Source organism: Pelodiscus sinensis, chromosome 7 (assembly GCF_052426305.1).
Source record: "Pelodiscus sinensis isolate ZL-2025 chromosome 7, ASM5242630v1, whole genome shotgun sequence".
NCBI classification, from domain to species: Eukaryota; Metazoa; Chordata; order Testudines; family Trionychidae; genus Pelodiscus; species Pelodiscus sinensis.
The window spans coordinates 49,376,427-49,389,524 of NC_143058.1; the positions used below are offsets into that span (position 1 = coordinate 49,376,427).

At 39.3% G+C, this 13,098-nt stretch overlaps 1 protein-coding gene across 2 annotated transcripts in view; it reads right to left on the bottom strand.

Moving 5' to 3' along the window:
* Positions 1–13,098, bottom strand: part of ZNF385B (zinc finger protein 385B) — a 330,577-nt gene that overhangs the window by 310,533 nt on the left and 6,946 nt on the right. The window contains exon 1 of one of the 2 annotated variants that reach the window (XM_006119428.5): positions 9,199–9,321. The exons of the other annotated variant lie outside the window; for it this stretch is intronic. Within the exon in view, the coding sequence (XP_006119490.2) occupies positions 9,199–9,295 (97 nt within the window). The 5' untranslated portion in view covers positions 9,296–9,321. Of the gene's footprint in view, positions 1–9,198; positions 9,322–13,098 lie in introns of those variants that run through there. 2 annotated transcript variants of the gene reach the window in all.

Genomic DNA, 13,098 nt, shown 5'->3' on the forward strand with positions numbered 1-13,098 from the left:
TCAGTCTGGCTGCTTAGACTCGAGATGTTAAGTAGTGATTAATTTGCTAGTCGAGTAGTCGATGGAATTTCCATCAACTACTTGACTAGATGATAGGCACTTCCACATTCTGTCTTTGAAATGTACATCTTGTGCATTTCAAAGTTGGAACGCCGCTTGGAGAACAGGGCCAGCGGGAAGTCCTGTGACTCTGGGCTCCACACAGGCGCTTCCTCTTTGAATTGCACAAGAGCCCCCGCGGGCACGCCATGTGGAGCCCAGGGTCTGCTGGAGTCCCCAGCTGATCCCGGGCTCCAAGCAGAGCTGCCGCTTTGAAATGCTGCACGGAGCCAGGATCAGTCCCCGGCATTTCAAAAACAGCAGCATGGCACGGAGCAAGCTCCATGCAGCGCTGCTGCTTTGAAATGCCTCAGAGCCCAAGGTCAGCTGATCCTGGGCTCCACATGATGCTGCCACTTTGAAATGATGTGAGGAGCCTGAGGCCGGGCTCCCCACAGCATTCAAAGCGGCAGTGCCGTTCTCCCCCTTGCTGCCGCTATTTGATAGAGGCAGCAAGGGGGAGGAGCAACTAGTCTACTACCCTGTCGACTATCCGATAAGCATTTGCTTATTGGATAGTCGACTAGTCCTTTACATCCCTAGCTTAGACTAGGGTTAACTAGCCTACACATACCCAGGATATTCTTGGTATCCTTAAAGCACAGAAATAGGTGGGTGAGGGCTACCAAGTTAAAATGCTCTTTTTTCTTACATTCAACTTTTCTGATCTCTTTGGGGAATGGCCACATTGTTGTCAGCATAATTTTTCTTAAGAAAATTTAAGAGGGGGTTGGGGAACCTAAGACCTAGAGGCTGGCTGTGGCCTTCTGCTTGCCTGTATCTGGCCCCCAAGAATTGGGGAGCCTGTGCTGGTGCTCCAGCTTCTCTGCCACCATCCAAGGGGCTGGAGCACACAAACTCCATTAGCCTAAGGCCCCCCCACCCTCAGACTCTGGTGTGTGACGGGAATGTAGGGAGTGTCTTTCTCCTTCTAGGTCAGGGGCCATGCCAGTGAGGACTGGGTTTTTTTGTTTGTTTTTTGCCTCTCGCTGTGGGTGGCCCCCAACAAATTTTTCTGAGCATCAATGGCCCCAGACCCAAAAAAGGTTCCCCAGCCCTGATTTAAGAGAAGGCAAGCTGCTCATGATCACGAAAGATCCTATAGCTAGCTTTTAAAAAAGCAGCAGAAAGCACTAAATCCAATATCCTGGTCATTTTTAAGTGCACTCAGCCTAAGTGCAGTCAGGAGTTTTAGGAGGATATAATATTTTTCTTCACTTAACCTAAACATAGACTTGGAGAATATTTTTATTTTTCTATAATTCTGATGGATGTCAATGTTTAAATTTAAACATTTTTATTATTACTAATTTAAATATTCAGTTGCAGGAAGTTATGGGAAGGTCAGGAAATACAGAGGGAGAACAGATTACAATATTTAAGTGTAAAAGGCAGATTCTAAAAAGTTAAAACAAATTGTCAACATCACATCAAAACAAAGTAAACATTCTCAGATCAAACTAATGCATTTTCAAGCAGTATTTTCTATAGTTTCCTTGTCTGTAAATGCTGATCATCTTGGATGGATTTTTTTTTAAATTGGTCTGAGTGAAATTGACCTATTAGCATGACTGATTAAAATTTAATCCTGACAAACTGTAATGTTTCAATTCTATGTTAAACAGTTGCTACCTGCCACTCTTGAGGTAGTGATAAGCATCAAGATTTAAGTTTATAAAGTTCATTTGGAACACTGGAGGGGTGGGGGAGGGTGAAAGGTACAAGAAAAATGTAAGTTGTATATTCATTTATCTATCAACAGTGATAAGTATCTGTCTTGTCATTTGTAAGACATCAGTGGTTTGCTTTGTTTAAAATTTTGAAGCCATGATCATAAAGGCTGTGAATAATTTTTCAAAACTTTATTTAGCACTACAATTTGAATGGTATCTGAATCCTTTCTGCACCACCAGACCTCACTCAAGGCACAGACAAGACTACGCCATCCCTGTTTAATTATATTGTTTGGTGGAATAGCTCATTGATGCTATTACACAGCCCCCATCCTACAATCGGTGCACGGTCTTTCCCTCTGATCCCTGCCTTATGACCCATCTGTCTTGGGAGGTCCTATCAGGACTTACACCACCTGCCAGAGTAGCTCTAATGGTCTTTCCCAGTGTCTCAAGGGAAGGGTTTGAACTTTTAAGTGTAGTTAACAGGAAAAAAAAAATCTGATTTTGTAAAAGAATCAATTCGCCAATGTGTGTGTAGAATGTAATCAAGTAACAGATTACTTTTCATAGAATCACAGAACACTAGAACTGTAAGGGACCTCAAGAGGTCATCAAGTCCAGTTCTCTGGCCTCCCAGCAGGGCCAAGCACTATCTATAGATGTCTATCAAACCTGCTCTTAAATTTCTCCAGTTGTAGAGATTCTACAACTTCCCTAGGCAATTCATTCCAGTGTTTAACCACCCTGACAGTTAGGAAGTTTTTCCTAATGTCCCACATAAACCTCCCTTGCTGTAATTTAAGTCCATTACTTCTTGTCCTATCATCAGAGGTCAAGGAAAACAATTTTCTCCCTCCTCCTTATAACACCTTTTTAAAAGAGTGATAGAAATGTAGCCGTGTTAGTCTGGTGTAGCTGAAACAAAATACAGGACTATGTAGCACTTTAAAGACTAACAAGATGGTTTATTAGATGATGAGCTTTCGTGGGCCAGTCCCACTTCCTCAGATCAAATAATGGAAGAAAATAGTCACAACCATATATACCAAAGGACACAATTAAAAAAAATGAAAAACACATGAAAAGGACAAATCAAATTTCAGAACAGAAGGGGGATGCGGAGGGAGAGGGGGGAGGGAACTATAGTTCCCCCCCCCCCTCACATCCCCTTCTGTTCTGAAATTTGATTTGTCCTTTTCATGTGTTTTTCATTTTTTTTAATTGTGTCCTTTGGTATATATGGTTGTGACTATTTTCTTCCATTATTTGATCTGAGGAAGTGGGTCTGGCCCACGAAAGCTCATCATCTAATAAACCATCTTGTTAGTCTTTTAAGTGCTACATAGTCCTGTATTTTGTTTCTTTTTAAAAGAGATTCATACCAGATAAAACCCCTAATATTATTATACTGTAGTAAGTTTGAAAAAAACCAGGGTGACAGACTGCTTACAATTTACTATTCCTGCTCCCATTGAAGTCAAACTCCCACTGATTTCCTCAGGAGCAGGATAGAGTCCCAATCAAATAAAATTAAATACAGTTCCTATGCTCACTCCAAGGGTTCAGAATTACATTTCAAATCAATTCTTGTGTAAAAAAGTTAGGAATGGATAAATCAGTGTCCTAAAACGCAGCATGACAGTGAACTCATTTGGGAACTACAGCTGTTGTGCTTTAGGGATTTGGACTGAAATCCATCATTATCTTACAGTTAATACTCTTTCATGGACCAATCAGTGGTCATATGGTGTTTACTGACCCTGATCACTTAACCCAGTTGAATGGCCTTTGTGCTATAATTTGTACCTCAATACAATCAGATTACTTCTAATCTAAATGATTTGTGTCCTTTATGGGAGAGATAAACCCTAATCCCTATACTCCTAAAGAATAGTAAACTGCTAGTGTGGGTTTGCAGGTTTTCTATTTTTATGACAGATGAAGAAATCTTACTAGGATAACAATTTACAAATGATTGTACCAAGATTGCTTTTAGTTTTAAAGATCTGAGCTTCCTTCAAGGGCAGGATTGGAAGAAGGGGAGGAAAGAGTAAAAAGCCTGCAATACTGAAAAAGCCATCACAAATATGGAAACAAATCCGTAACCGTGTCTTTTTTTAAAAACAGGTTTATACCATTTTTAAACCAAGTATTACTTATTAAGCATGAAATGGCACTGTACATCTCACAGCAAAAAAAATAAAATAAATAAATCTGTAAAAATAAAATGGGGTGAGGTATGAAGGACATTTTCAATAGTTTATTAAACAAATGCATGTGGCATCTTACTATGGTCCTGGGTTTCTATTAACAAATTGCCTTTGAATTAATCTGAAATATTGGGTAGATAGTTAATTCTTCATTGAAGCTTAACTATAGAGCACAAATGAGAGACCGTACTTAGAGAAACTGCACTGCATATGAAAGAGTCTAATCATTACATTGAATTACACTGAACAGTAATACTTTTAGGGCTTGCCTACCCATTGAGCTCTTCAGGATTAACTCCCTGTATGAACATACTTATTCCAGAATAAGAGTGCCTTGTGTTAATCTGAATATAGGAACAAGACTTTCTTATTGCAGAAGAACACACACACACACACACACACACACACACGTATTAATCACTTTTGCTTTAAATTCATACCCTACTTTAATCAGAAAACTTTCAAATGAAGAGCAGTGCTTAAGTTCTAACACTGAAAATGTATCTGCATGGGTGGATCTGTGAATCCATACAGAACGCCACTAAATCAAGGGACCATCTGTGAAATTACCTTTACAGGATTGTAGCCTTATAATTCTAAGAATCTGTGCTTTAGAAACACCAGACACAAAGAGAACTATAATAATTCACTAATTTAGTAGCTACCTGATGGTGACAAAGTTTAGGATGCTCAGCAATGATCTGAATTATAGAGGCTGCCCATCATGCTTTTGAGAGTACAGAAACACACTTACCCTGAAATAGGGAAATGCAGACAAAGGGCTAACTCAGACAACTGCGTGCAGAACATATAACCTTATAAAATACAACCAGATCAGATTGCAATTAAAGGCTTGGTTAGCACTTATATAAAGATCTCCAACTTGCTGCAGGAAGTACTTTTGGTATTTGAGGTTAAAGACATGGAAATGTGCACTGATTTATTTAAACTATTACAGACCCCCACATGGATGCTCACATTTCATTTGAAGAATGATTATTTCCATTTTAAGTTCAATCTGTCCCTAGCTGACTTAACCTAAACTGAAAGAGGAGTATCCATTCTTTCACTTGTGCAGATTTCACCAACACAGCTTGTATTTTTTGGGAGTCATTGTTAACAAATCTCAGAACTACAGTAATAAGCATCAAGGGCATTTGTAAGATTTCCATGAATGTTGGCTGTTTTTCTCTTGGAATTTAGAAACATGATGCACAAAGGAATCAAACAGAGAAACAATTATGATTCACAACGTCCTTTGGCACAGTGCACTTGAGAATTCCAGAGATTACAAGCTCTGCTGTGAATCTAGCAAACTAAGTCCCAAACTATATATTTATTGATATTGCAAGTGACAATGTAATGGAGTAGCCTGTAAATTCATTGAGCCCACAAACATTTATTAACGACGTGAAAGACTTGATAATATTAAATATCTTACCTGGAATCTTTGAACAATCCTAAAATGAACTCAGATGTAAACTAGGAAGTTAACACATAAAGTGTAGGCAAATTCCATAGGCACCATCTGCAGATCTTTTAAGATAAACAGCAATAAGCACAAACTTCACAAGGTTTACAGATTGGGCCTATAGATATTTTTTTTAAAAATGGGCCACAATTTATGGATTATGCACTTATGTAGCAACAGCTGTTGACTTGATAAACTCTAGAGCAGTAAGACCATCTAAGAAATAGGCGATGCCTGCATATTTTAAAAAGCTCTGTAGTAAAGACCAACAAATCCTGAATGTTTCCTAGTCAAATGTTATGCACCCCACACTGGCCCCCGAACAAGACCTTTCTGACTCCCCGAACTTGGTGTGTCTACAGTGCTTCTGGCTTTCTATAATCAAGGACAGTAACTTAACTAATTGTATAGATACCCTATTTTTCTCCCCCCACCTTCAATTTGCCTTCAGTGCTAACTACCACATCTGCATTTATGATTTCTTAAAAACTAGAGAAGTATAAATTCAGTTTATTTCTATAATATCCCTTCTTTTTACCAGATTTGTTGGCAAACATTAAATAGAAATGGAACCCACTGAATGCCAGTGTCTGCTCTCAGCTATACTGATGTAAGTCCAGAATCCACTGAATTCAATGGATTTACAATGGGGTAACTGATAAACAGACTTTAATAAACCTATAAACCATGATTTTAAATTTCAGAAAACAAATAGCCTGAGATCCCCAAATAACAAGTAAATATTAATACATATTTTAGATGAAAGGTAAACAGATTTAAAAGAAAGGAGAAACAATTTCTTTCTACACAAAAGCAACTGAAGTTATTGAAGTGGATGTCTGAAAATATACAAAGAGAATCCACAACTGGCAAAAGTTTTTTCAAAATAAAAAAAACTTGTGGTGAATATCAAGAAAGCTAAAGTCATTACATGCTGTTTTCTAATGATAATTTAAACAAATTAAGTTACAACTAAAGTTACAATTTGTGATCTGGGTGCATCAAAATCAATTAAATGTGAGGAAAATAAAAGTGGAGAGGCATGACTTTTCACCTTAAATTGTTGCTTTATGGAAGAACTGTATTTTTATTTATTTTGTATTTTCCAAAACAAGAAACAAGTAAGTGACCAAGGAACATAAGTAATTACAAATCACAGTTGGCTGAACATTCCTGTCCTTGCTATAATAAATGATGAGCCTATAGTTGCTGCTCCTTTCTTCTTCAGTATACTATTTGCTAGCTAGAGAAAACCATTAAAAAAATTGGAGGTGTAAACACGTTCTAGCTTTTTCACTTCATTAAGTCATGTATCATTTCTACGTAGGTGCCACAGAGCTATAAATCACATAAGACAGAATGAGAGCTAATTAAAGAGTCAGCTAAGTACATAATTTTGAACTGTTAGGCGTCAGACACTAAAATTGACAACTGTATAGAAAATATTGCCAAATATTAAAGAATTTTCAAGCAGAGACTTATTTTTTCCTGAGACAGAAATGCATATTAAAAAAAAGCAGAAAAGCTGTGTGAAATTCATCAACATTCAGATTTTAATTGCACAGAGCCTCAGTTTCAGAGTTTATTTTCTCATAGCAACCAGCCACCTCACATGTTTAAGGCATTTAGGGTTCAGGTCTACTTTCCTTGTATGCCCTAAACCAGTGTTTCTCAATCAGTGGTACGAGTGCCCTTAGGGGTACTTGAGAGAAGTCTGGGGCGGTACATAAGCACAACTGAAATTTGGAGAAAACTGAATTTTTGTTATAAGTTTTATAGCGCTTTGTTATTTTTATACTTTTTACACCCAAAAATTTTATCGGCTGCCCAGCTACGATTAAGTTGTTTAAACAAATGTGTTGCAATGTTAGAAAAGAAGTGTGTGTCTGAAAACTGTAGGTACTGGGGGTACTTTATAAAAAAAAAAAAGGTTGAGAAACACTGCCCTAAACTCTCAGAGACATCAGGACAATAGGAGGAGTGTGCAGAGGAGAGGAATACAGTACTTGGCTCGTCCTATACACATGGCAATAAAAAGCTCTGAGCAAATGCATCTAAGATTGGAAATAGTTTAAGTTTAAACATAATAGTTCATAATTTATGTATAGATTTCCTTGAGATATAATAATTCTTTTAAAAAATGGATTACATTTTACCAGAGGTTTTCAGTGTGTGGGGTGCACCTGCCTAAGGGGGCAAGGAAAATTTTTTTTTGGGGGGGGGCAGGGAGAGTGGGGCAGGGAGAGTGGCAGGGCTCAGGGGAGGAGTGCTGCTTCCACCTTCAGGTTCACTTCAATGGGCCACCCAACCTGTCTGGTTTGCCTCCCCTTCCTTTAGTTACAATTTTTAGTAGTGCTTCCCAACCCAGACAGGCTGGGTGGCCCACTTAGGTTAATTGTGGGGTAGAGGTAGCATTCCCTCCCTGAGCCCTTCCCATAGGGCTGGCCTAGGGGCCTGACAACACCACTTGACTGGACTTCCAAAAATTCCTCTGCACCCTCGTGGTGTGTGTGTGCGGGATGGGGTGTCGGGGGGGGGGGGGGGGAGAATCTGAAAATATCTAGAAGCTTTTTCTAAACAAAAAGCAAATCTGGGTGGCCCTATGACTCCCATATAGGGTTGCAAGGTGTCCGGTATTGGCCCTAGCAGTCCGGTATTTGTGACCTATCGGGTTAAAAACAAAAAAAATACCTGACAGGTAAAATATTTTTCTTGGACGGAAGGCCACTTGGGATATTCTTTCCCTGCCACATCTGACGGGGCGGGAGAATTTTTTGTTTGTTTGCTCAACCAACACCATGTTCGGTATTTTTTGTGAAAGTATCTGGCAACTCTACCCCCATCTGAGAAAGGTGGGAATGTTGTAAACCAAATTATTTGGAAAGAGTTAAAAAGAGTTAGAAATAACTGCATTATAATATTGTATTATTTGTCCAATGCTCTGTGATCAGCTGGTAAATGAGCTTATTACATTCCAGGGGTTGGAGCTTAAAGTGCTATATGAATTTTGAATTTACTGGCTTTGTATAACTAAAATCTTAACCTTTTGAAAGCACTGAAGTATTATTACTTTTGTAGTAATGCCTGGGAGCTCTAGTCATGGTCCAGGAGGGATCTTATTATGTTAGGTGCTTTACACAAGGAGGGAAAAAAAAGACACCCTGCCCCCCAAAACATTGCTATGTAATTTAAGTCAAGTTTTCTTTTAATTTCTTTATTTAAATATCCAGTTTCTGTATAACTGAAATTACTAAAGAAATCACTTCTGACCAAAGACACATGAACAGTTTCAGCTCAAAAAGGTAATTATTTCAGCACACAAGGACTTTGATTTGATACCTGCAGGCAATGGTTTGGTACAGCCACTGTGCTTTATTCTCAATGTTCATGACTCTGAGGTTTCCCAGACAAAAATCCTTCAGACAAGGCAAAACATATTCCTCATCACACAGAATTCACAAGCCAAGTTTTAATACATCTGGTTTTAAGTGGTTCTACTGAACAGAAAACCATTTAAAACATCTCAGCTAGTGAAAAACAGTCATTTCATGTCTGAATCACTCAAAATCTGTTATTTAAATACTGACAACCTGAGTCGTCAGGTTTCCACTCAACACTTTATATGTCCCAGAGAGAAAACCAATTGAGGAGGTGGCCTCTCAGAGAATCCCTTTATATCATGAGAGGAGGGGGGACAACTTGTCCCTCTCCCTTCCCCCTGGAATTAGATTGCAGATCTTACCTTTTAAAATGTGGAGTATCTGACAGGACCTGCAGGAAGCTTTATCCTTCAAATTTGCTCTGCCATCCTTCTCTGTGCATTTGACATTACTTTTCATACAGTTTCACCATTTCTGGGAATACTCAGTTAACAAGAAAAAAATAGAAAATATAAAATTAGGGAACAGACTGTTTTTAAATGAATAAAAAAATCTGATATTGCTCCCAAGGGAGTAATTTGAAATTTCCTTTTTATAATTAGCCCATTTAAAAATTTAAGTTGCAGTATTCCTTTAAGTTAAACAACACAAACACACATCCTTTGGGTATGATCCCAAGCATAAGGCAATTCAACCTCAAGAGTTCTTTAAATCTTTTAATTAAGTTCTGAGGACCTGAAGAAGAATTCAAGTTGCTCACCTAATAAGCTGGTACAGTTAGTATAAACACCTATACAACTATACTGAAGTGCTGCAGTAAACAAGAAGCAGAAAAATTCAAAAACTTATGAGTTAGATCTCAAAATAATGAGTTTTAAGAAACTCAGTTTGGGGTTCTTTATTTGTTTTCCATTTAGGTGTCTTTAAGGTGCACTTGTGTTTTGTTCAAGTTTTTTCTCTGCAATCATGAGGGCTAACAAACTTTTTAGAAGGGAGAAAGGGACAAAATAAAGCTTAAATGCTCATGGAATAACATGAGTCGAGGAGCAAGGTTTTAAGGAAAAACACCAATGCTGCAATTGGAGAGAAAGATTGCAACAGAGAAAATGGGGAGTAAATACTTGAAAATTGTAATATAGTATATACAAGGGGAGAGACTAAACTGACCACAAAAACCTTGAAGAAATAAGAGCAAAGACAGAGAGGAATCAAAATATAAAAGGATGAATCAATGTAAGGAAAACACACACAGAAAGAGACATCAAGACAGGGGAAATGTATGGCCTTCCAACTAAAAGCCAATTTCTACCTCACCATGACCCAAGAAAATTTGATTAAAAAATATTTCCCATTGATTTAAATAATTTTGCTTTTCTCCTCATTCCATGGCTATTGCACTTTTTTGAAATTTCACATACAGAATGTACACTTGTTTTGAATTATAAAAAGAGCCAGACATGTCATGCGAAGCATTGATGATGATGATGATGATTATACTTTGGTAGTACCTGAAGTCCATATACAGTCTGAGCCCTATTATTCTGGGTACTACTACTAACATACAACAGATGATCACATTTCCCACAGAAAGAGATAATGGCCCTCTTTGAAAGCTCATGTGGAGAGGACAGAGGGACTGTATTACGTATGTTTTTTTAAATTAAAAACATAGGAGAAAAATAATTTTAAACAAACCAAAAACATTTTGTTGAAAGAAAGAAAAATTCAACCATTTTTTGAATAAAATGGAAAAGTATTAAATTTTGTTTCATTTTTGGCACAACAACTCTGGTTTTGCCAGAAAAAAAAACTCATCCATAAGGAATGTTTTGCGGGGTTTCCTAAAGACAGACAGAGAATCTGGATTCCTCTAATATCTGGAAACATGTTGCTCAGTTGCGCCCTCTCCGTTAAGAATGCCTTGCTCCACAGGTTCCCTGAAACATCGCAAGTGATGTCTCAGGGATTTGACCAAGTAAGTTTTAAGTGGTAGCTTGTGAATGAGATTCCTAGGGAGTAGATTTCACGATGAGAAAATTTCTGACCATCTTTTAAGCCGCCTACACCAAACCCTCATTCAGTTAGAGATTCAAGCCACTGGCTAAATCAAACAATATAAGAGTTAAGACAAGTTGATGTGGCTTTCTTGTTCCTACTCTCTTTTCTTCTTTCTATTCGAACTATGATAGTAATTGTCAAGTTATTTCTGATGTGACAATGACACTTGCCCTTAGCCGACAAATGCAGTTATTTCATGCAGAACTGCCTACATCACCGACTATGTTATCAACATTGGACATGTTTTTGTCTGTACTTGGATTTAACTGAAAAAGTAGGTGCAGCTTTCTGAGTTTCTCCTCCCCAGATGCACCTACCCCATATGCTCTTGGGTTAGTCAGCAGAAGTTAGACATATTTTACCTTTCTTCCAAAGAGGAGGAAGAAAGCAGACACACAGCCTTAGGTGAATCCAGGCCTGCTTCACCTTTAGGGATGACTGTTTGCTTCACATCACAAACAGTTTGGGCACCCAGCTGCAAAATGAAACAAAGGTCCACTGCCTGCCCTGATTGGGGCTTCTGGTTTTTCAAAGCTAGATCAACACAGCAACAGAAAACTGGCCGTACTGGCCTATATCAAGCATGCACTTCCTCCTTTAATGTTAATTTTATATATACTTCACAATAAGCATAAATTTATTTATAGCATGAATAATTAGTATATGTAGTAGTATACTTCTTATTAGCATTGCCTGTGTCAGGGCTGATCCTCTCTCTGGCACTCTGAGTGCAGAAGATGGGGGCCCGCAAGAAATCTTAAATGCATTGCCTCTATAGGCTCTGCTTACAAAAACTGTCCCGAGTCACACATGCACTGGCTCTGGGGGGGGAGGGGGGAAGCTGCCATCATCAAGTGATTTACCCTAAAAAGAAAACAGAGGGGAACACTTGAATTCCTCCCCCAATGGTACCGAAAGCTCTTTTGCTGCAAAAGAGCTTGAAAAGAAAAAGAAAAACAAGCTGCTGTCTCTGGTAGCTGACCGCTCAGACTAGGCAGGCAGGAACACGCAGAGATTCCCCTGTTACTTTCCAGGACAGAAGAATCAGATCATCACCATAAAAAGTGATTTTTATTAACAAAACAAAAGATAGACAGTAAAACTCCAGTGGTCCGGCATCCAATGGTCCGGCACTCCTGATGGTCCGGCACCATCTGGAACCCAGAAGTGCTCCGGGCAGCAGGACAACTGGAGCTGCTCTGCCCTGGGCTTCCCGGAGTCAGCTGCTGGTCAGTTTCAACAGCGGCTGACTTGGGGAAGTCTGGGGCAGAGCAGCTGGAATGCTACCAGGTTGGTCCCACAGTGCTGAGGGTCGGCGCTAGGGAACCAACCCAGCAGCACCCCAGCTGTTCTGCCCCAGGCATCCCCAAGTCAGCCGCTGCTGAAACTGACCAGCAGCTGACTCCGGGAAGCCCGGGGCAGAGCAGCTGGGGTGCTCTGCCCTGGGCTTCCCCGAGTCAGCTGCTGATTAGTTCCAGCAGCGGCTGACTTGGGGACGCCTGGGGAAGAGCAGCTGGGGTGCTGCCGGGTTGGTCCCCCATCCACACTCCACTCCAAACCCCTCATAGCCCCCACTTCCGATAGTCCAGCATATCTGATAATCTGGCACCCCCTGGGTCCTAAAGGTGCCAGATTATCAGAAGTTTACTGTACTTGATCAAGCATACTTGATCAGTAGGTGTTACAGAGCAACTAAGTAAAACAAATTAAAACAGAGAAAATCTCTGGGAACAATTCTTAGATAGTGAATGGGATAGGGAAGGCATGGATTCACATGCAGAAGTTCAAACCAAGCAACCAAAATAAAGAAAAATACCTTGATTGCAACTAGATACACATTTCCCTATACTCATAATCCATGCTGATCCATAGTTCCAGGTCCGGTTTACTCCCATGCCCAATATTTCTTATAGGCATGATAATTCTGGTCTCTGCATCTGCTCTATGTGTATGTGTATGCAATATGGGTTTCAGATTTTTTCCTTATGAACAGGGACACAAACTAAAGCCTTAAACCAGATATTGCCACAAATAGTCCCCAAAACCAACGAGGTGCAGCTAGTTACAGGATCTGGGCCGAACATAAATAGGCTATATTTTTAGAAACAAAAGTGGAGGGGTTATATGCAGGATTTTAAAAAATGTTTATGAACTCCATATTAAGGTTTCAGCTTAACTTGAAAATGTGCAGAATCATACACGTA